General features: G+C 30.0%; 1 protein-coding gene across 1 annotated transcript in view; it reads left to right on the top strand.

Moving 5' to 3' along the window:
• The window catches only part of LOC122269948 (uncharacterized), a 31,509-nt gene extending 6,120 nt beyond the window's left edge, over positions 1–25,389 (top strand). Inside the window, exons 2-6 of the mRNA XM_071186751.1 lie at positions 4,192–4,426; positions 6,563–6,651; positions 13,573–13,711; positions 16,496–16,637; positions 24,850–25,389. Of these exons, the coding sequence (XP_071042852.1) occupies positions 4,259–4,426; positions 6,563–6,651; positions 13,573–13,711; positions 16,496–16,637; positions 24,850–25,223 (912 nt within the window). The 5' untranslated portion in view covers positions 4,192–4,258 and the 3' untranslated portion in view covers positions 25,224–25,389. The remainder of the gene's footprint in view (positions 1–4,191; positions 4,427–6,562; positions 6,652–13,572; positions 13,712–16,495; positions 16,638–24,849) is intronic.
• Positions 25,390–25,931: the final 542 nt, after the last annotated feature.

The following is a 25,931-nucleotide window of genomic DNA, read 5'->3' as shown; positions in this document are numbered from 1 at the left end:
CGAAGGTGACGGAGAAGAAATTTTAATTCAATAGTGGAAATTATTATTACAAAATTTTCAGCTTTTTCATAATAAAATTAATGCCAGTTATTAATTTTTACCATGTGCATACAAACCCTGTAGGCATTAATATTTAAGCCAGAATTGTTTAGCAATGCACATTTTCGTGAATCTTAAACGAAGGATAAATTTTAGCTATTAACAACTTTAGTTTTTACTTTGAGAGAAAGTCATCAGCATAAAATTTAATCTTGTTTATCAACCGTGATTACAAAGGCAAGCTATTTTGGAACTGCTCTTCGCACAAAAAGAATAGTTTTAGTTCAATGACACGTGTAGCATTTGCTAGATAAGGAGCTTAAAGGTAACCTTTTGACAGTGTTTCGAAAGGAAATTTTTAAAAGCTTACATTCTTAATGGTCTTAACGTATTTTTTTACTTATTTACACCTTTCAAAGGCATTACCTACTAAGAAACACTTATTCAGAACACAAATTTATGCGCTGGCTTGAGAATAAAAGGTTTTTTGTTTTAGCGTAATACCTTAATTTTTTTAGAGAATCTTTTTAGCCTAATTCTTTAGATTGTTATTCTACTACTACAACTATTATTATTATTAAACATCAATTAATAAATAAATATCTCACAATAACCTTTCTTTATAATAAAGATTAATTCTAGATTATGGCTAAATATATTTTAAAAAAATGGAAATAACGAACTTACTGCATTGTAGCAGTTTAAGCCACGTATGTTATGTCAGTATACTATTTCTTATCCTATCATTTTTGTAAAATACAAATTAAACAAAGGTGTGGCGTGGTTTTTTTTCTAAATTAAATATTTTTGAAAATAAGTAATACTCATTAAAAACTATTAAATGGAAAACGTTCAGAGGTAGAATGAAATAGAATTGGGTACTTGCACTTCAAGAAATATCACGAATACCCACTTGCATATCACGAATACCCACACATTTAATCCATGACGTCAGCGCCAGATCATCGTTTATAAGCAAGATGGCGAGTTAAAGTTGAGCTAAGTTTCTCCACATAAGTTAGAATGTTAATTAACGGAAAGTTAATCAATACAGTCCCGTATCGCACATCGAATTTGCTGAAATATAATTCTTCCTCGTCTACTTCTTTCACTTAATTTAGATTTATTATTTGATTATGTAGGTATTATAACCATGATATACTTTTGTTTTGTGTACCTGGCAACTTCAATCCATGATTAGTTTGTTTATGTTCTACATGACTTTATGCCTGTCTTCGTGTAAGAAATATACAGTGAAAGAATTTAAATCTTTGTGCAAGAATCTTTATGTTAGAATAAAGAATGCGTCAATTAAGAGAATTGATACTTGACTGGCTTGCCTCACTCAAAAGAGAATGGTGCTTGATATTAGTAGGATCTCAGTATTTGGCCCGAAGGGCTACCAACTGATTCGTCGATTCTGGTAGGTCGTAAAACTAGAATTCATATGTACCTGTAAGAAATGGGATAAAATAAAAGTGAATCACAGCGGTGAACTGTGACATCAGGATAGGGAAAATCCCGGGAGAAAGTGAGTCCAAAATCAGTTTTGGGATTCTGGAAGAAGAGAACGAAGAAGCTTAATAAGCTCCTCGTCATTCAAGAGTTCTTTCATCTCCTTGAAGAGCTGCAAAAATCTGGTGGCAGTGTCGGTGGTTTTCACGGGACGAGCTTTTCTTGTTTTTGGTGCTTTCCTGGATCTTGCACCGCAACCCGTAAAACAGGCTGGGTGCTCACCATTACAGTTGACACAGGTAGCCGGATTAGTTCTAGGCTTCGTACACTGATAAGAAAGATGTGCACCGGCGCATTTCATGCAAGCAGGATTGGTTGCAGGGCAGTTTCGTTGCGTATATCCAAATTGTTGACATCGGTAGCACTGGATCTGGAATCTTCCTCCTCGGAAGCGTTCTACTTTCACTGGCTTTTCTAGAACTGAGCTGATGTCGAAAATTTTCCTGGTAGAGCTGCTGTCTGATTGGATGACCAGAAAAAGTGGGAGGGGCCGAAGCGCCTGACCACTCCTTCTTTTAAGTTGAACTATCTTCTCTGGCAAAAGTCTGAAGTTTCTGAGATATTTTTCCAATTCCTGAGAATCGGTATCTATATCTAATCCTCTTATAGGGGTCTTGAGCTTTTTACTCAATGAAGAGTCTCTAGATGATGTAATTGGAGTGGGAGGGTCCGAGGCTTCGGTTTCTTCCCCTTTCTCCGCTGGTGCTGGGTCCGCAGGGGTAGCGGGGACTATAACTGGATCTGGGCTGTTGGTTTCGCCGTCGGATTCTAGGTCGACTTGCATCGCCGTGTTGACACAAGTTTTGATTCTCTTTTTCTTCTTTTCGGTGGTAGCCGGAGTTACTGTGGTTTCCATTTCCATGGAGCTCTGATGTTGTTCCTCAGTCAATATGCTGGGTGTTGAGAATGAATCTGGGACTTGTGTTTCCATCAGCTCGGGATCGGGCTCAGGCACTATTTCAGTTTCTGGGGTTGGGGTGTATCAGGGTTGGCAATATCAGATGTTGTGATGGGAGCGGGCTCCTTTGGCTTTTTACAGCCAAGCATTAAGTCTGCGATTACTCGGGAGGCTCTATTGTACACCTTAGTGAAGTAATCTGCTTGAAGTTTGTTTCTTTTCTCCATCATCAGTGTTCCAAACTTCTCTCTTAGATCTTTTAATTCTTCGAGATCCATAGAGGAATCGTAGAGTTCTGCTTATTATGCCATTTTGTCCAAGTCGACCTAGGACTCAACCCAGATGAAAGAATGAAGTGTTCGCTTCGTGAACAGGTAATCTGAATAACCTCATATTAAGCCAAAAGTTTTTGTATTCCCTTATAATAATAAACTGATAAAAATATGCTAGAAAAAGTTGCTCATTTTAATATTTTTTTAATAAAATTTTGAATTTGATTAGACACCATAGTTTGAGTTTTTGGTCGCCCGTGGTACACACACACAACCCTATATTAATATAAATTTAAAGACTCTCCCGTACCTTACAACTGGGTGTCGGATAATTTTTGGCCAGATAGTGTGAAGATGTTTTTGTTTTTATTATCAGACATTTCTATTTTTTTTTTCATCTCAAGTTTAGTTTGCGTGCAATTTGTTTAAACGTAAACTAAACATAGTACTACATAATAATATTCTTAGATAATAATGTTTTAAACATGCGTTATAGTTAGGTAACGATGTATAAACGAAATACTTATCCAAGTCAAATACTTAATATAAAATATACTTAACACTAGGTTTACGGACGTTTCTTATATACCTATTTCTACGAACACGCGTCAATTTGAGGCATGAACGAATACATATAACAGGACTTCAGAGATGCCAACTTGCTCCAGGCAGCAAATGTATATTTTAAAGAGGTAGTTTATCAATTGCGATTCTAGGTTTAATAAATTCAATTTAGTGGATTTTTACCCACCATTATTTGTAAATAATTCGTAGGCTTATATAATTCACCACTTTATTGAAGCAAAATTTACTTAGTAGTTATTTACCATTTTTTTTTTATTATTTTGGCGTGCCCGGAGCAGTTGGCATCTCTGCACTTAGAAAGCAATGTGATTATATACTTTAAGAAAAAAAAATTTAAATAGGAGATATATATTTATGAAATATTTTGCTATTTTATTTTTCAATACTCGAACTAAGCAACTAAAGCCTTCAATATCTGACATCAATTGACATTCTGCGTTTGTTCTTTCTGTTATTGCTTATCGGCCACAATTGTTTGTCGCTTGTTTCATTTGAGATAACGATATCGGATAACGGATCGAAGTATTGTCGGTACATTCCTATTTATTATTGATGTGATGTTTGCATGTTTACTTAAAATTTTGTCTAAATTATGATCGCATCTAAAACCACAAAGAGAATTTCAATATTTTAACGCTTTTGAAGGAAATTGACTTCAATATATATTTACCTCGATCAATGGATTCAATAAAAATGCAAACGGGTTTTCTAATTTCCCTTATAAAATTCGAAATGCGTCAAAATGACGCTTCCCATAAACCTAGTGTTAATAATACTATTATATTCAGAAGTTGTCAAATTGGATAGCATCGAACTAAAATTGTAAATGAACTCTTCTATGAAGTTAGAATTAATATAATTTATTTTATAATGTTTTTTTAGGTTTGTCTCTAAATATACAGATCGAGAAATTTGTATAAAATTAGAATCGAAGAAGTAAAGCCCACCTATGTCTAAAATTCATCTCCTCAGCAATTCATTGTACGGAGAGCTGTTCCGTCATAATCTCGTATCAGGCAAAGGTTATGTTATAGCCAATGATGAAGAGCTTGAGAAATATCATAATTTTCTTGTTCAACAAGCCAAAGATAAAACAAATGATGTTTACAAAAAGAGAGTAAATATTTTACTGTTTATGAATTCATATTTTCTTTAAAAGCATTTTTAAAATAAGTTTTAACAGCAATTACTTTAAGACCCTTTTGGTTACAGGATGTTAAAAAATTGAATGGTGACTATTAAAACACGAAATATTGTAAGAGAAATATTTCTTTAAAAAATTGCAGTATAATTCTATCCAAAGCTCAGGATTATTATAATTTTATTTTATAAAACTGATTTTAAAATATCAGCTGCCTAGGCAACCGGTTTAATTGTTCTTACGAACTAACTTGTCCTTGGGGGCTCCTTAGTGTATGGTATGGCATTGTGGTAATATGACATTTCAATAATTGATAATAAAAAATAATTCCAATTATGGTATATTTTTAGAGATAAATTGCTAAAAGGATTCTTAAAATTGAAAAAGAAGGTGAAATTGTATGAGAAAAAACTGTAAAAGCAAGTTTGTCTAGTTATCTTATCGAAATTCTGATGAAAAATAAAAATTATGCGGATACTCTTGTGGACAGTTGTAAATTAAGCGGCTCTCTGTATTCTTGCACAATTTTTAGGGCCCTATATATCGAGATATTGGGAAGCTCTATTGTGATTTTCCTTGAGATAATAGCTTTATTATGTCAGAAAAGTGAGGCAAATATTCCACTCAGAGATTTTGCACATCTACTTCAGATTCACTTAAGCCCAAACCTGGAGTTTTCCTAATTTAAAGGATTTAGGAATTTTGTTAGAGAAATAATAAGAATATTGTAAGAAATTACTGATTTCGACATTTCCAGAATGATTTTGACTCTTTTAAAACTTTGTCTTTTACTCTATCTTTTAAAATTATCTACATTTAAAGTCACTTAAGAAAATTGTCTAGTTTGAACTGTTCTACCTTTTCTATTATGGTCATTTCATGAATAGTTTTGGCCCGTAAGATCTCGTCTTGAATAATTATCTCTATTTTGTAGTTAACTTCCAGCTATTCGTCTAGTAATATAAAACACATAATTTAAATCTAAAAATATATTATTATTTTAATAAATATAAAGTGCTAGTTAACATGAGAAAATAGTTAAGATAATTAAACTTAAACCCATTTATGCTCAGGCACAAAAAGCGGTATATATATGAAAAACTACCAACTGAAAAAAATGTGTAGTACTTATGTCTATGGTATATCGTGGTTATACATTACTGTTACCTACCACTTAAACTTTAAAAAAGTAATATACTACCTCGTTTCGGATCCAATTATAAATGCTTATATTATTAATGTATTGTAGTAGACAGAGTTATTTTTGTTATAACAAATTTAATCTTAGTAATATACCACTTGTGCTATTGCTTTTTCCTTTTCTGAAAAAAAGTAATTATCTTTTTAAAAAATGCTAGACACAAACGGATTAATGACTCACTACTGTATTTATTTTTGTATTTGACATATCATTGCAATTCTAAAATATAAAGCGTTAAGTACACAAACCTGCCAACTTGTACGTTCATTGAAAAGATTTTACTAAGCAGAAGTAAAACAATGAGGTAAGGAAGAATTTCCTTAAAACAAAACTAATAAGAGATCTATGGGCAAATGGTTCCAAAATGATAAATTTAATACATATCATTTTTTAAATTATAGTTTTGTCGTGGTAGTTAAAAAAAAATTTTTTTTTTGAAATTTTAAATTCCAAGATTTAATTCGCCAAAACGGTAGTATTGCTACCACCAAGAAATTTATTTCTCAACGGCCGTACAAGTTGGCAGCTATGAGTAGATATCTCGGTTTCATATTTTGCAATAATTAGAAAAATGACTTTATGCAGTACATTTACGTTCAAATTTTTCTGAGTGAAAATACTATGTGTTAGCTATCACTGAAGTTATAAAAAAAAAAAACAAATTTTTAATATAATATTTAAAGCAAGCTAAGCATTCGGAGTATGACAAATGATGCATTTTCGTTTGCTCTTATGAAAATAATTTGGCGAATACATTTTATTTTAAAAATATATTACCTGATTGGATTCATCATAAATAAAAATCATTATAAATAAAATTCGATTATACACTAAAAACAAATAAGGATTAAATACTGATATTTCTTAAATTGGTGGATTGTTTAATATTCAGAAAGTTCTTCAACCCTTAGAATGCTATGGTCAAAGAAGTGGAGCTATTATTAAAAGAAGATAATTTGAATAAATCTGAAGCAAAAAAGCTTGAAAAACTACTGCAAAAGTAAGATATATCTATTAAAAAAAAGTAAAGTATTTTCTTTAATTAATATAATAGGTAAAAAAATTATATTAAAAGCATTCATGATTTCATTTAAATTTTGCGTCTTATAAAAAGTTTTATATTAGAAAACTAACAAATTGAAACCTACACATTTTCTGCATCTGTCATAAACCCACGCATTATTATTTAACCAACCCTTCTCTTTTTGATATTAGGCTAAGATTTTGTTATTTTTTTTCCATCAAAAAGTGCTGTTTTATGTTAATTTCTTTCGTTTTTATCAATATATGAGACTTAAAGCTATTTTAATTAGAGTTTTGATTTCCTGTCAAAATGCTCATTTTAACTATCTATCTTAAGGCTACTATAAACTTAATCATTTTTAGACTTTATCCACTTCTACATAATAAATATATATTCTCTTATTTGTTTTAATCTTCTTCTTTAATTCCGTTCTTTAAACAAGAATAAATTTTATCAAGAAGTTAGAATTTATACGATAGTGTGGGCTCCTTGCTTATGTTCTCATGCAACGAAGATACTTGTAGAATGTTGACTATTTCACTTTCCGTGTCAATACTCTCAAACCCGTAAATTGTACTGTAAACCCCAAATTTTTTTTATTCGTAAAACCTTTTTAAGTAATAACAAAATCATATTTTACCGACAGTTATTTGGATAATGCAATATAACACTAAACAGCGCTTGTAGACATTTATTTTGCATACTTCATATCATTTAAAACACACGAAAAACTCGTTTTTTTTCTATGGAGGATTTCGAGTATGATGTAAGAGCTGAAGATGGCCTCTATAATTCTAAACTATTTCACCCTATGTGACACCTCTTTCTCCCTACGTGCCATCTCTTTCGTCCTATGTGACACCTCTTTCTACCTACATGCCATCTCTTTCACCCTATGTGACACCTCTTTCTCCCTACGTACTATCTCTTTCTCCCTATGTGACACCTCTTTCTACCTACATGCCATCGCTTTCACCCTTTGTGACACCTCTTCCAGGTAGAAATTGTCCGTGTGGTTAATATGCATTATCAACTAAACAAAATGTTTAAACACTGAAGAGGGTTCTTGTTCATAGAACCGAAACCGTAGTAAGTCTGTTTCTTTACCTTTATTTGTTCTTGTTGATTTTGTTTTATTCACACATAGCCCAAAGTATACTTTGTCCATTTAAGTATACCATGCAAATAAGTGCAACGGAGATGTCTGGAAATTTCTCAGCCCCATATATATACTTTTTTCATCTAACTTTTCTTTTTGATATACATTATTTATAATAAAAATGAATTAATTCTTTGAAATGCAGAGTAACTATCGCTTTCTATTTAACTCTTTAATGGGTCATTTATTTTTAGTAAAGGTAAAGTATTTTTGGAATTGAAATTGATATAAGAATAGTAACTGCTGTAAGAAAATAAACTCATTTACCTAATAAAAAATTAATCTAAAATTTAATGTCATTTTTTTGGTGAAAAATATATTTACCACGACCTATTAGGAACTTATTGACTTTTATTTTTCGTTATTTATAAAATAAACGTTATAAATGCTACAATACAAACTTCAAAAGGAGTTATGTATTTTATAATTTATATACGTTTTTTTAAACTAATAAATGGTTACCACTTTTATTCAAACGCACTTCAAGAAAGCTGAAGTGATTAACAAATGGAAACCGAAATTAAAAGTGGTAAAAAAATTCACCAAGGACTTTAAAAAGTGGTGATAAGTATACTTACCACGGCCTTAGAAAGGGTTAAACTGGAAAGAAAATATTAGTTCTATTTTATATAATTTAGAATAATTTTGTTCCCAATATATATATATATATATATACATATTTTTTTATAAATCACAATATCACCGGTAGTCAGGGAGGCCTCCATGAAAGGGGANTAAAATTCCATTTTCAAGATGCTATATATATATATATATATCAGCATATGATTATTACCCAATACTCACTCATCATCATCTACCACATAAAGTTAGGCCAATACATCCCAATATATTAAATCCTTTACTTTTTAACCCTATCCATGTAATAAAAAAATATGAAAATAATATCTAGTTGTATTCCAACAACTTTTTTGTTCTTGCAACCAAACACCTATGTTATTCTTCGATTTATGCATAACAGATTAATTCTGAGAGTGATGATTCATTTTTGGAGAAAATTGATATTATATTAATTCAGCAATAACGAATAAATAAAAAACAAAAAAGTTGCAGCCAGTTTATCTTTCGTTTTCAATTATTAGTAACAATATCTTGGAAGAAATAGCTGCAAATAAGTGTAGCGTTACAGGTGTCTGGAAATTTCTCCATCCAATATATATTTTCTTTCTGCTATACCTTTTCTTCTTTTTTGATATACATTATTTGCTTTTCACCCTCAGACCTCAGGGCAACTTTGGGTAACATTTATTCTTTTTTTTTTTTTCGACGGAAGTTATTGCTCTTGGCAACAGTTCCAATGAATTTTTCCCCTTTCTTCTTTCGCATTTTGTTGCGAAAACCACTGGTCAAATCAATTTTTCTCAGGTTCCCACCACAAAATAAAAGTATAAGGAAGGAAAAAAAATTTTCTCCTTTTTCTCTTGGAAGGGTATATGAAAATTGATTTTCCATTACTTAAACCTTGCTGATAAAATCATATTGGCAGAACTATATTCACTGTATATTTTATCCTATTTTTATTAGTTAGCCTTTTACTTTTTTAATAGAAAATATTTGACACTAATGCATTCTGATAAGAATTATTTTATAAAGGAGAAATTAATATGCCGTCATATAAAAAAGGATTTTTAACCAATGTCTGGGTCTAATATTTAAAACCCAAAAGTTTTTATTAATACTGATGCAAATTTCAGTTCGTGCAAATTTATAAATTAATACTGATGCAAACGAATAAAAATAAATCATTTTTAACTAATGTCTGGGTTTCATGTTTAAAACCTAACAGTTTTTATTAATACTGATGCAAATTTCACTCGGTTATTTTTATAGATTATTTTATAAATATTTTCTCAAACCCTGTTGTGTAATAAATCCTTTAGTATCTTAGGAAGGAGTGATTGATAAATACAAAATCTGAACAAAATTGTTCAGTTGGTTGTTTTTAAGGATTCTTTTATTAAAACTACCTCAAACCTGGTTATGTAATGAATCTTTAAGCATCTTTTGAATGAGTAATTAATAAATAAAAAATGTTAATGAAAAAAAAAGCATTTTTTACTTATGTCTGGGTTACATGTTTAAAAACATAACACAGTTTTATATTAAAACTGATGCAAGTTTTAGTTGATTATTTTCAATTACTAATTTATAAGAAAACTAGCACAAAATTTGCTCAGTAATAAATCCTTAAAGATTTTGGAAAATAATAATTGATAAATATAAAATTTTAACGAATAAAAATAAGCGTTTTTATTTAATAGTTTAATTTCATGTTTAAAATATAACAGTATTTATTAATAGCAATGCAAGGTTTAGGTAATCTTCTAAAACTACTTAAAAAATGAACCAGATTGTGAAAAGTGCCAATTTTTCATTATATCAATTACATGCTTTTTATTAAATACAAAATACTCCACACTTTTTGTTAAATTTCATTTAAAAAGACTTTAAGTTAAAATTTAAAAGAACAAGTAGACTTTTTTTTAAAAAAAAACATTAAATTACGGGAATACACATGTTAGATTTATGAAACTAAGTATAATGAGCTTATATCGACGCACATTAGTAAAAGTTACAGAGCTAGAATTTTTTTCGATATAGAGTGCAAAAATATACTATCGTGTTTGTAATTTTTACTACACCTCTAGACTGTGCCCGTATCGGTTCATTATATATTAAAAAGTATAGGTCAACTCATGTTTCAATAAAAAAAAATATTAAAATTGTTTTAGTGTTTATTAATATTAATTATTAAGCGATTAACTACTTATTAAATTAATTTATCAATTGCTACAATTAATATATTAATTATTTATTACAATTAATATTTTAATATTTATTATTATTTCTTTCAATTTAATTACTGTCTAGTATGTGGTATTCTTTGCTTGTACCTAACTATTTAAAAACGAGTATTTTCAATAACTGAAATTCGTTAGAATGAAATAAATAAAAAAATATTCGACCCCTTACTTCAGATTTTTTTTCTTATTTATTGAAATAATCTTCCTCCCGTTTTTTGGAGTTTTTTTTCGACGGGGAGGATCAGAAAAAAAAACATGGATTTTATTTCAAAATCGCTTTTTAGCTGAAAGAAAAAAAAATTTGAACGTCAGCATTGGTCTTACCCTTTTGAGATTCACGCATTCATTCAAAGTTTTATATTTCCTCTGAGAACTATAAAAACTTAGAATAAAAACGTAAAAAAAATGTTTTATTTCAGAATAAATATTTTTGAGAACAAAATATAGATACATATACTTTCATTTCAGGAATCATTTGTTATAACTCTGGGTAAATGTTGCATCCCTAGTCAATCATCTAGTTAGAAAACGTATCCTTAGGCATATTTTTTTTTCAGTTTAATGATGCATTTATGCAACACACATTCTACAAATCATAATAATTTTTAAAAAGATGTGTGAAAAGAAAGCTACATCTTTCTGCTCACGCTAAAAATAAAATATTTTTGCATTTTTGAAAAGGAATACATAACAAAAAAGGACCGTGGAATTAAAAAGTGAGAATCAATTTATCCCTGAAGATAACAAAATGTTTAAATTTTAATTTTCCCACCATTTTAAATACAACACAACTACCCATAGTGTTCTGATTTATTTATTTTTTTGGAACTGTAGCAGTGTTAGTAAATTCATATTAGCACTAAAATTCCATTTTCAAGATGCTACTTTACTGTTTACAGATAAGGCACATATGTTTTCCTCAAAAAGCAACATAAAGCGATATATTCGATCCTTATTGTAAATATGTAAATACTACTCCTTTTTCGATCATGTAAATATTTAATGTATATCATTCGAACTTCTCGTTTTCGTACCTGTATATTATATTCATTATTCATCGAATTTTTTTTTTAGTACATATCATTCATTTTATTATTTACAAGTATATTTCTCAATATCATTCCACCGTTGCCTATAGGCAAATATTTTTCGATGACGAGGCAAGTGACGCAAGGCAGGTACCTCGCTAAATACTATTACATTAAATCATTGAAACGTATATCGATTGTCACAAATTTATTAAATAATCAAGGTATGTCTCCTTTTTGTTACCACTATTGAATTTTTCTTAGCTAAATGGTAACCACGATCAAAGTTTTCGGTACTAAATACAGTTAATTAAAATTAGTACGTCGTGCAGTTTTTGCGTATACAGACTTATATACTTTCAATTAACCCTTTCTGGAGCAGTGTTCAACCGGGTAACACATCCAAAAATATTTCAAACCACCAGAAATGTAACAATAATCCTATCTAAACATTCCACCGTTTACAGCAACCACCATTCTTTAAGCGACATAGGGCTCAGCTATATCTCTTCACTTATAAATTTTCCAATCTACGGTCGCAATTGATAATCTACTGCTTTTCGAAAATTTGGAATCAAAATTTATTGTATCGGAAAGAATTATAAGAAAGATAAACATTCAAATTTGAACTACAATACATATGCTCTATCAGCTTTGTGGGAAAAGAAATTTTAAGTGTATAACAGAAGTTCTGTTTAAACGTACATTATTGTATTAATAAATTTGATTTGCTGCGAATTAGTCAACTACGACATACAGTAATTCAAAAGTACACTTAATTAAACTCTATATCAGTGTTTCCCAACCTTTTTTGTGCCATGCCCCACCTAAGCCTTTCTAAAATTCTTATGTCCCCCTAGTAACATATCAGGGGTCTGTCTAGGTTTTTCTGAGAGGTACCTATTTTGTGAAAATTTAGACATAATTTGTGAAAAATTAAAAATTATATTAAAAAATCAACACAAAAACATGTATTTATCGTTTCTTAAGGGATACAAAAATAAAATTCTAAGAAAAAGTATTTTGTGAAACTACAGTTTTTCCTAAATGTGAATTTGTGAAACTACCGTTTATACTAAAGTTGAATTTGTGAAGCTACCGATAAACGGTAGTAAATTCGGCCATTTGTTCCTTGAATTTGTTTCTTTAATATATTTAGTTTTTCAAAGATATCGGCTAAATAACTTACAAATGCTTTACCATCGACCGTAAACAGATATTTCGTTTCAGGTTTGTCGCTTAAAAAATCGCTAAGTCACATAATATTTATTGACGCAATTATTTAAAATTAAATTTTTTTCTTTCAATTTTGGCGCCGAAATCTGGCATTGCATTTAAATGGCCCGGAGCAAAAGGGTTAAACTCGTGTTGAGTTCATTTTCTAATTGCCCCCCTTAACAATCAAATCGCCCCCCAGTGGGGCGTGGGCCCCACGTTGGGAAACACTGCTCTATATTGTGTGAGTTATCTCGTTGCGTGACTTTTAAAATGCCAGCAAATTAAATAAAATTCTACGCACTTTCAATTCTGTAGAACTTAAAATTTTTTGCAGCAAGTGGGTCAGTTGACATCCCTCATAAGGTAATGGAAATAACTATTATGTAATTGAAATCAAAGTACGCATATTGCACAAAAATGATGAATATTACAATTTTCTCACCCACTTTTTTATTATTAATACTACGCACCAACCATTGTATAAACCTTGTTAATAAATTTTGCCTGATATAAATATTTGCATAATCTTAACTTAGTTCAAATCCCAGAAGAAAATCCATTTGTAGTATGTTTTGTTCCGTTTATAAAAAGGTTCAAGAATATTTTCCCTTTAGAAAATATTTTCATCAATATAAAAGTAAAAATGTATGTATAATTATATATTTTTTAGCTTGAATTTTGAAATTTCTGACACTGGGCTTTTAGTGTCAAAAGAACCAGACGAGATAAAACTAAGATATTTAGGACCATCGGAACCAAATCAAACTTTTTGGGAGCGTCAAATTGTTGCCGATGAAAAAAGAATGAAAGTACGTAGATTTAGATTAACTCTTTAATGGGCCCTTTATTTCTAGTAAAGGTAAATTAAAGTATTTTTGGAATTGAAATTGTTTTAAGAACAGTAATTGATATAAAAAACAACTCATTTAGTTTATAAAAATGCCATTTTTTTTGGTGGTAAATATATTTAACATGACCTATTAGGAACTTACTGACTTTTATTTTTCTTTATTTATAAAATAAATTCCTTAAATGCTACAAACTTCAAAAGGAATTATTTATTTTATAACTTTTATACGTTTTTTCAAAGTGACAAATGGTTACCAATTTTATTCAAACTCACTTCAAGAAAGCTGAAGTTATTGAAAAATGGAAACCTAAATTAAAAGTGGTAAAACGTGGTGGTAAGTATACTTACCACGGCCTTCAAAAGTGTTAAATGTAATTATAGATTTTATATTCAAATAGCTGCCGTAGTAGCCAAGTGGTTTGAGCATCCGACTTCGGTCTGCTGGAGCTGGGGTACGATTCTCAAAGCTGCTAAGACCCAATGAGTTCTCGTAAAATCTATGGTTGGTACTGAGCTGCAGCTCAGTACCAACCATGGGGATCTGAAGATCAACCATGGGGATCTTGTACCATGGGGATCTGAAGAGAATTTCTTCCTCTTTCATATTTCTATGTCGAAATTGAAGTGACCTCACAAATGAATGGTGTTATCATCTATCATGGAGACTTCTCAACTAAGTCACTCTTTTACCCAACTAGTGTACTTTTGTCGAATGAGAAGCTCTCCTTCCTGACTTAATTCTCAAGACCAATGGTTGGTCAGGTCCGCTTGTCCATGTGTCATTAGAAACAGCAACATGTTATCAAAATCAGTTTTAACTTTGGAATCTGAATTAATTAAAATAAAACATTTTTGAATAAAACAACGTAATAAACAAAAAACAACGTTGAGCATTCGTTCTGGCTAAAATTAGAGCTTGCTACGGAATTCTTTACCAGAATTAATAAACTATGGTTTGGGGCATTGCACAAAATTTAATTAATAAATGAATTAATCAAATGAAGGCTTAGTGGTTAAACATTTATGCATGTAAAAACTTTCGTGGATAATATAGATTTTTCTCTTTGAAGTTAATCTAAGGGCTAACGCACTTATGAACTTTCTTTGTTTTGATCTAAATTTATGCAACGGTATTGTTTATTTATACCTCGACCCGCCCAATTCAGAGAACACGAGAGAATTTATGCAACGGTATTTTAAAAACAGAGATTACTTTAAACCTTAATACCTTACCACTTTTTCATAAAAGCTTGTTTTTAAGTTGAAATGTTGCGTTTCCGCAATAGCAATCTTAAATGAGTTTAGTACTGAGGTCATTTGTTAGTCACTTACTAATTATGACGTTTACAAAATTTATTTCAGAGTTTTCATAGGACATAGAAATTTTAATTTTGATAGCAAAATGCAAAAGTGGTGGAAATTTTATTAAGGTTTTAGAGAAACCTTTTTAAATACTGCTTAATACTTTGGTGTTTATATGCTTGATCTAATTTTCGCTACTATCTTTCCAAGTTTATAAGACGATATCCCAATAATCGATTAACTTTATTATTTGAAGTGAATGAGTCTATATATAAATTTTATATTTTATAACCGGCGTTGATCAACCTACCCAATTTTGAGTTAACGACTATCAATGTTCAACTCCGTATGTTTTTAATTTTGAACCCAACCCATAAGAGAAGTCAGACATCAATAGGATTAGACGTAGTAAAATAGTTTGTTTTAACTTCATATTAAGAATATGGAGAAAACTCTGTCCGAGAAAGAACCTGCACTCATATGTTGTAGTTATCTTATCATTAGCCCCCGCGAGGGCCTCTAATTCATCTGAATGGGAATGTATGATAAACCGCCGAAGCGCAATTGAATGGTGAGAAAGAACATGTCCCTATATACAACGGTGAAAATGGCTCTGTTATAATAAAAAAAAGTGGTAACGCTTCTTTATCCTAAGATATATATATCAGATGTACTGATTAGTTGATATTTAAATATGTATGCACAGGCTCTTTTGCGCTATGCATGCTATTTCACTTTAAGCTAGAACATTATCATTGAGTTTGTAGGTAAATTCGTACCACTTTTTTTATAATTTTCTTATATATTATTGAATGAGTATAAATTAATAATCTGATTTCATTTTCATTTTCTCTCAGTAAGTGTTACTGAACCCCAACTTTCACCACTCAGTTGCCCTTCGGCGGTTTATTATTTATTCCCACTCAGATGAATTAGTTAGAGCCCCTCGCAGGGCTGATGCTAAGATAACCACCACATATGAGTATGAGTAACTATTTGGACAGAACTTTCAGGTACACCTAACGTATTGAGTCTTTAGCTAAATAAAACAAAGCTTTGATTTTGTTTTACGTTCACGGGCATCTGAACGACGAAATCTATATATTTCCTATCACGCATTTCAATTATTTGAGCCAGAGCTTTCTCCCACTCAGCGTTGTAATTGGTTGCCAAGAGAGAGGTTTTCTGAGATTGTCTTCGACTCTTTATTTAGGCACTTGGAACCTTCTTCCGCTCTGAAAATATTTAAAGATTGTTTCTAAATGTCTTCATCCATTGATATCTGCGAAATTTAAAGACTTATCAAAATTAATTAATTATGAATAGTTAAATTAAACTAAAATATTATCTATCATTGATAAATTCATTTTTTTTTCCGAAACTCATTTATAGAACCGCTTTGAACTAAGCTCTTCATTTACAAATAGACATTTTCTTTTAGATGCTAAAACAGGACTTGAGGGTTTTAAACAAATGGTTAGACGAGATGTCAGAGCCTTCTTACAAGATATTAAGGTTTGCACCATCCACTTTATTTGAACAGAAGAAATTACGAGAAAAGCACTACAAAGAGAGAACAAGAAGTACGTAAATCATTAGATTCCAACCTTACATTGAAACTCGAATTGATAGAATTAACACGTTGAATGCCATTCAGGTCACCGGTGACCGACACTGAGTTTGTTCGTAGCTCCACTGGGGTCACCGGTGAGACGGGTTAGTCTTGTAAAATTAGCGTGGCATTCAACGTGTTAACTTATGCTACAATTAAATATAATCAGTAAGATCTTCTCATAGATTATTTTGAAATAATAAGATGGAGCTCGAAAAAAATACTTCATTTTAGTCAACCAAAAAGGGAAAAAAATATTTATTTCCGTCAGAGATAAAACTAAAAACGCTGGCTGCATCACTTTTATGACTTGTAGGGAATTTTTGAAAGTAATTGAGGTTTAGAAGTGATACGTCCTATATCTATTTCGTTTTAGGTCTTACAAAATAAAATTACTTTTTTTTCCTGCTTAGTTTATTCAATGTAGAACTAATTTTTTTAATGTTGTTGTTTTCTCAGTTTTAGTTAGATTCCGATCGTTTACGCCAAAAAATAGTTGAAATTTTTGTTGAAGTACAGTTGAAGTAGTTGAAGTACAGAAAAAAGACTCAAATTTCGCTTTCAACACTTTGGAAACATATACAACTTGCTTTGTTTTTGAAATAGAACTCTTTTGTAATTTATGTTCTTTTGTTAGTATGAAAATGATCGAAATTTTGACGGAGGATGGACGGAGTTCCATTTGGTGATAAATTGGCAACATAAATTCTGTTTTATTCTGAGAAATCGTATTATTATCCAGCACAGATATCCAGTTAAAATTTAAGATCGCTAGCAAGATCTGCATCTAGTCGAAATTTGTTGGTTCATAAATTTCCTTTGTCGTTAATATGCAATCAATTCTGCATCCAGTGTCAGGAAATTATTGAAACTTATATTATGCAGCTAGCTCTGATTGAAATTTGAAAACACTTACTACTCAGAAAAATTTAGAAATTTTGAGTGACAATAAATTCCCTTTCGTGATATGTCGATAAATTATGTTTTTGTCGGTCAGTAAACGATTGAGACTTGAATTGCTACCAGACACTTTATTTAATATTTCAGTGTCTTGCAGTATTTGAATGAAAAATAAATTTTATTCGGTAATCTGCTTATGGCAATTAGGAAAGAATTAAAATGTGTAATAAAATAAATAACTCCAGTGAAGATTTGAGCATTCTCATTATTCTCATTTTTCAAATTTTGATTAACAATAAATTTTCATTGTTGATAAAGTGTAATAAAGTCTGCCTCTAGTAATTAGGAAATAGTTGAAACTTATATTACCATCCACTTAACTCCGATTAAAATCTAAACACACTTACTACTCAGAAATATTTAAAAATTTTGACTGACAATAAATTACCCTCGGCGATAAAATGTTGATAAATTTTGTTTTTAATAATCAGGAAATGATTAGACTTGTATTGTCGCCAGATACAGAGTTTTTAAAGAGATGTGAGCTGAGAGCACTAGGATCTTGTGTTATTTTGATTGAGGATAAATTCTATTGGGTTTTCCTGACTTATGGTAGTCAGGAAAATTTTTTACTTGTAATAAAATACGGAACTCCATTGAAGATTTTAGTACATGAAACATGTCGACTTTTGTTACCATTTTCATATTTTATGAAGCCAAATAAGTTTATATCAACAAGTATAATGTGTTACATTTGAGTCTTAATTATTATTTTGATCAGAATCTGATGCTAGTTGTAGCAAACTTCTGTATTTTAATACTTCAAAGCATGGTCCACGCTGTCCTTAAAAAAAGTAAGAAAAAAACGTAGCACCAATATTGTAATTATGAAGTCATCTTTAACTTTAAAATTTCGAAACATAACAGTTATTTAGATTTATTGAAACTTAATATCGAATGTTGTGGTGAGTATAAATGTAATGGAATATATTTTATCTTCTTACATTTATTTTATTTTTGTTTTTCTGCCGCCATTTTAAATTTTTAAGAACCTTACGAACTCCATTTAAAAGGAAACCATCTTATCCGATATATGTATGTAGTGATAGTTAAAATCACAATATAAATTTGTGAATAAAGTAATGGAGCAAAAAAATTAAAGTAAATCATCGTAATTAATCATCGTAAATCGTAATTAAAGTAAAAGGAAACCATCTTATCCGATATATGTATGTAGTGATAGTTAAAATCACAATATAAATTTGTGAATAAAGTAATGGAGCAAAAAAATTAAAGTAGATATGTTAGTTGATAAATATAGTTGATCGTAATTGAAAAACATGTTGAGTGACATTTTAAGGCGAATTTGATTAAATTAGTTTCACAAGGTATGGAAACGTCAGAATGCTTTTTGCAAGTCATGGGTTTTTAAATTAATAACTTAAAAAAATCTGATAAAGTTTAGTAATTTTAAAAAAATTAAAGGAAAAACAGTATTAGAAAGAAACTTCAAATTGGTAGTTAATTCACGCTAGTGCCAGGAGCCCTTCTAGACAAATATCAGTACAAAGCCCACAGAATTTCTTGGGGCCCTCATCAAATATTTTATTTTATTTTATAATTTCATAACCGTCATTGAACAGCCGACCCAATTTGCATTGGTACTAATGTTCAACTCCGTAGCCTTGTAATTTTTGAACCTAATCCAGAAGACAAGGGAACTCCTGGATCGAGTATTGGGAGAAATTTGCCTTCGTGGATACCTTTTTGATGGAGCTAACCCGCATTTGCGTTACATGGAGAGGAAAAACACGAGAGCCTCTCACGGTTAGCCTGACGGCAAGGGGCCTCTCACCCATACTCCGTCCACCACTGAGGATATTTCACGTCAGCACTGAGGTCGGTGCAAGCCGAATGCGGAATTCGTATCGACTGGGATTCGAACCCGGTTCGCCTCATTGGAACCCCTAACGGGAAGGGGAACGCTCTATCCCCTGAGCCATCGCGGCACCAAACATTTTGAACATAACGGAGAGAGGAGCACAAGTTTTGACAAGAAAATCTTTGTTTTCATTAAATAATTTTTATGCAATTGTACACTGAGAAAAATATTGTACCAGTAAGAGTGGTACAGCTAGGTACACTCTATTTTTTACACCTTCTGCAATTTTCCACGATTTAAAATTTATTTCGAATTATTAAAATAACATTCTTTTCACGAAATGTGCATGTTTTTATCACTAGGTCAATAGAACTATCTAATTAAAGCTAGCAAATATTTGTCGAACACAAAAAGATGCTGATATTTTTTAATTCTATTTAGTAATCCAATTTAATTTCTAGTTAAACGTTCTACTTCTTCTAGGAAAAACTTTTTTTTTCCTTATTTTCATGATACGTGCTGCAAATTAATCTTAAAGTAAGAGAGAATTTCTTCTGTACTATTAAAAACGGATTATAGTTATATTCATATGTTGACTTAGACGATAGACTCAGTGTTACAAAGTTTTAGAATGTATTTTATGTTTCAAATTCAAACTTTAAAAAGCATTATATAACTGTGACAGATATGAAACCTATGTAGCGAATCTGAAACCTATCACATTTTCATGATTTATTCAAACAAAAGAAACTGTTGATTTAGCAACAGTTTGAACTATGTTTACTCTCAACATGGTATCAAGATTTTTTATTTCATGCTGTCTAGACATTTTAAAATGTAATTTAAATTTAGTCAAAATTACTGGAAAAATATTTCTTTGAAGATTTTTTTTCTTCATTTTTTAGTGTAGACAGATTTACGGCTTTTCTACATATAATATTTTGTTGTAGAACATTTCGCCAGAGGTCACTGCGAAAAACTAAGTGATATTAAATTTATCACGTTTTAACATGCCCTGCTTATATTAAAATTTTTTAGAATGTATTTTGGCTTAAAATATAAATTTTTGGATTATCATCTGTATTGAAGAAATATGCAGAAAATATTTGTGAGCTTTTAAAAGTTTTTTTCTTACCAGATAAAATAAATCTAATGAAGAATAAACACAGGAAAATTTTTTTTCGAAACTAATTTAATATTACAAAATGAAATAATAGGGAACAATCTACAGTAAAAGTTCGATGTAACGAATTTGAAAATTTTCTTTTGAAACTAATTTAATATTACAAAATTAAATAATAGGGAACAATATACAGTAAAAGTTCGCTATAACGAATTTGAAAATTTTCTTTTGAAACTAATTTAATATTATTACAAAATGAAATAGTAGGGAACAGTATACAGTAAAAGTTCAATATAACGAATTTGAAAATTTTCTTTTGAAACTAATTTAATATTATTACAAAATGAAATAATAGGGAACAATATACAGTAAAAGTTCGATATAATGAATTTGAAAATTTTCTTTTATTTAATGTAATATTACAATATACAGTAAAAGTTCGATATAACGAATTTGAAAATTTTCTTTTGAAACTAACTTAATATTATTACAAAATGAAATAATAGGGAACAATATACAGTAAAAGTTCCATATAATGAATTTGAAAATTTTCTTTTAACTAATGTAATATTACGAAATGAAATAATAGGGAACAATATACAGTAAAAGTTCGATATAACGAATTTGAAAATTTTCTTTCAAAACTAATTTAATATTACAAAATGAAATAATAGGGAACAATATACAGTAAAAGTTCGGTGTAACGAATTTGAAAATTTTCTTTTGAAACTAATTTAATATTACAAAATGAAATAATAGGGAACAATACACAGTTAAAAGTTTGATATAACGAGTGCGGCATATTACTTACAATGTCTCCTAAGCCTCCAATGTCTTTTCCCCCGTTTAATGATCAATGAAAAAATGAATTTTTCTTTTCTTTGTGCTGCATCCTGCTTTTTTATTTAATATTTTTACCCTGTCAAAAACTGATGACCAAATAAAGAAGACAGGGTTCCCCCATTTACGAAACTCAGGAGAGGGGGGAAACAATCTATCATTTAACTCTTTCAAATATCTAAAAGATATTTGAAAGTCTTTCCTATATCAGTAGTTCAATAATTACAGCTTAAAAAAAAAGGGTTTTTCTTCAGAAAAATTTATAACCAAGATATTTTTTGAGAAAAAGCTTTGTTGCATTTTTATAAATGATCTAAAAACTCTCCAATTCTAGTCTCTACTCACCTTTTTTGAGGGAAATGGAAATGATTTGAGAGAGAGAATCGAATTTTTACTAAACAGGCAAGTGAAGTATTGTTTCCTATGTATTTTTTACGCTGAATTGAATGATATCAATACAGATACAATTAAACTAAAAGTTTAGAAGTTATAAGGGTTGCACGTACAAAAAGTACTAATTTGTACAGGAATGCATCTGATATTGCTATCTAGACAAGTGAGGCATTGTTTCACATGTATTTTTCACGCTAATTCGAATGAATCTATATTCTTTCCATGTATAAAAAGTACTATTTTTGTCACGACTTAGTGACTTTTTACTTCACTTTCTTGGGGCCACCTGAACATATATAGCAGATTTTTCGATGAAATTTTTTTATATTAAATTGAAAGATGTAAACTGCGAATTTATAGGATAAATGGTTTTGATGTTATAGTATTTTTTTCATAATGAGTGCAATTAAAATATGGTAGATTTTGCACAAAAACATTTTAACAATTGAAATATTAGCCCTATGGATTTGTGTTTGGTCTTATTCGATTACTTCACTTGCCTGTATATAAATGTAAGATGTGTAAATAAGTGCCTGTATAAAATTTTTCCTTTTTGTACATTAAACGCTTTTAGCTTCTAAAATATTCGTCTCGGGATTAGTTTCATTTAATTTAACGTAAAAATTCACATCGGGAAAAATATACCTTACTTCTTCAGATAGTTTCTGGATGGCAATGTATAAATATGTAGTGTATAATACATAAATACGTACGGGTACATAATACGTGCCAAAAGAAACACTTTCATACATAAAAACTCTTACAACTTTTGAACTATTTTTTCCACTGACTCGTTCATAGTCTCATGTTGTGTAAAAACATGCATAGGAAACAATGAATTAGTTTTTTTAGAATGCAATATCAGATACGTAAATAAGAACAAATTCAAAATTTTGTTTGTACTTAAAACCGTATAAACTATTCTAAACCTTTATTCTAAACTATTAGTATCGTCGTCTCACGATTGGTCTCATTTAAGTCGGCGTGAAAAATTGCATCAGAAACAATTGCCTGTTCACATCAGAAGCAATTGCCAAAAAAGAAATTCGATTCCACCCTCAGATCACCCCCATTTCCCTTTAAAAAAAGAGTAAACGTAAAGAAGAAAGTAGGGGAATTTTCAGGTACCATAACAAAGCATCCCATGAAAAAAATATTCCGAAGAAAAAGTAATTTTGTTGGACAACAAGTTTAATAAATAAAAATAAACCTTAAAAACTGGATAAATCCATCAAGTGACACATACATATTAATGATTACTTTTGTTAAAAAACGTTTTCTGAAAATGTATCTCACAATACCTGAAATATCTTTGTACCAAATATAAATGCATAAAAACATACTTATTCATATTTATGTACAAAAAATAACTTATGTTTATCACAAATTAAAGTTTTTGATTGCACATGAGATTGTTCATTGACACAACAAATCATTTAACTCAACCAATAGACGAATTTCGTGGTCAAAAGGAGCACTATCATTCACTCCGGAAACATAACAACAATAATCAAAATACAGATTAAAACAAAATTAGTAGAAGCAATAGAATATTTTTGGTCTATACTAATCGAATTTTGATTTATCTGCATGTACTATTTTTCAAAAATACTACTGACTTATTTCTAATTTCTGCGAGGCGTTTTACATAATCAAAAATAAAATCGATTAAGTAAATAATCCTTTATTTACATATAAATTATTGTCCATGAAGGTTCTTACCCTGGCAATATTGTTGTTTTGCTTACAGCTCAAGCAGTTTATAAGAGCTATTATGTCCAAACATAGTTATTTTATTGATGGTTTTAATACTATGTTTAAAAAAATAAATACATTTGAAAGGTTTTAGGCAATATAATGTTAAGGCACATTTTTCAAATTTCTCTTGGGAGTGTTTTTGATGAAAACACCATTATTCTCATTGACTCCTTTCTCTTAATTTATTCAGTTTCACAAATTTAAAAAAAAATATTAATTATTCTTCATATGGGCATGGCAAGTTTTCTTTCTGCTCCTGAATTTATTCTACTACAAGCTTTCGTATCTATAAATCATTTTTAATCTGTTTGTTTACTAGTTTAAAGTTGAAATATTTTCTGATTTAAATTTAGCCTAAACCATCTTTTTATTATTTAAGTCTGTAAGCATAGTCAAATTCTTTATTTTCATTGAAATGTATTACGAGTTAAAAGCACGTATTGTAACAATTTTTGATAGCTAAAATGCGAATTGTTAATGAAGTGGAATATTTTCGCCGTATTTAAATTTCAAAGTATTCTAATGCGTGCTCAAATGCGATGCGTAAGAATAAAATTCCACCTGTAAATTTTTTTTCTCATCCAGAATATAATTTTGAGCAAGCAATAGACGTGCAGCATACAAAATAAAAAATAGAAGCTTAATAATGTTTATCTAATGATTGGATTGATCATAATTTACAAAATCAGACAAACAGACAAAAAACGTATTTCGTCTAAACAAACTTTTGCCTTTAACCTCCTCTATTTGCCATTGTTCTTCCGACGAATCCGAGTGTTTTTAAGCACCAAAACTTATCGTTTATCCCATATCCTATGTTAACTATTTTTTTTTTAAATATTTTTATCACCCTTTTGATTTTGTACATCGAATTTCGAGACACCCTGTGTTTATGTTGCTACCAGTAAATGTTTAGTTGCTACCAGTAACCATTAATAATGTTTATCTAATGATTGGATTGATCTTAATTTACAAAATCAGACAAACAAACAAAAAACGTATTTCGTCTAAACAAACTTTTGCCTTTAACCTCCTCTATTTGCCATTGTTCTTCCGATGAATCCGAGTGTTTTTAAGCACCAAAACTTATCGTTTATCCCATATTCCATGTTAACTGTTTACTTTTTTAATATTTTTATCACCCTTTTGATTTTGTACATAGAATTTCGAGACACTCTGTGTTTATGTTGCTACCAGTAAAATAAAGTTTCTTCCACAAATTGCCAGTCATATAAAAACATAATTACACAGAATTTTCATATTTTTAATACTCTCTCTCTTCTTTAGGAAGACTTGAAAAGATGTCCGAGGCTCGACGTCGGTTCATCAATGCATACCATAAGAATTATGAAAAAAGTCTCAGTTCAATATTATGCCCTAGCTCACAGAAATATTTGAATAAAACTCTTCTCACTACTAATAATGAATCACCTGGTAAAAATACAGCCTCATCATACTATACAGCTGCCTCTGATTTTAGTCAAATAGAAAGTGACATTCAGACGGAGGGTTCGGATTTCGAAAACAATCACGGCAATAAGGATTATTTTCATCAAGATGCTTCACACATCAAGAAGGACAATGAGGATTCTTTTTACCAAAGCCCTTCATCTCAAAAGAATCTCAACAATGATGATTCACCAGAACAAGCAAATGATTAGACAAATAAGCCTTCAGTTTCATAAAGTTTCTGAAGAAGAAAATGATACTTTAGTTAGAGAGAAGCAGCTTTAATTGGATCTATTAAACGGAAATAAGAGTTACCACAGATAATTTATTCAGTGACAAAATATATATTTTTTGTTATTAAGCATTAAAAAGATTTAAAACAAGCTTATGACATTTTTTCGCTTTAAAATATGTAGAAAATATAATCAAAAATAAATAATTTCTGAAAAAAAATTTTTTTCTATTTTATTTTTTTCTTTTAAAGTAAAATTATTTCGTCACATTAAAATAAGGACGAAGTTAACTTAGCGATTTATGTGAATAAAGTTAACGTGAAAAAGAAAGAACACTGTCAAATTAACATATTATAGTTTCGGTTCTCTAATGAAGAACATTCTTCATAGTCAAAACACAAAGTTTTATGTCCCGACGCAGTAGAAGGTTCTTCACTATTGAGCAGAAACTATAGTTCGTCTGCGGACGTAGAATTATTTGCACTCTTTTGATGTTCTTTAATTTTAAAGTTAATGTGAAAAGGAAAGAATAATGTCATATTAACATAGTATAGCTTCGGTTCTATAATGAAGAACATTCTTTAATGTCGAAAACTGTCCAAAGTTTCATGTTCCAACACAACAGAAGGTTCTTCATTATAGAACAGAAACTAGTTTGTCTGTTTACATAGGATTATTTGAGCTGTT

Source organism: Parasteatoda tepidariorum, chromosome 10, assembly GCF_043381705.1.
Source record: "Parasteatoda tepidariorum isolate YZ-2023 chromosome 10, CAS_Ptep_4.0, whole genome shotgun sequence".
Classification (NCBI taxonomy): Eukaryota; Metazoa; Arthropoda; class Arachnida; order Araneae; family Theridiidae; genus Parasteatoda; species Parasteatoda tepidariorum.
The sequence above is the reverse complement of the archived record's forward strand: the minus strand, read 5'-3'. Positions and strand labels throughout refer to the sequence as shown.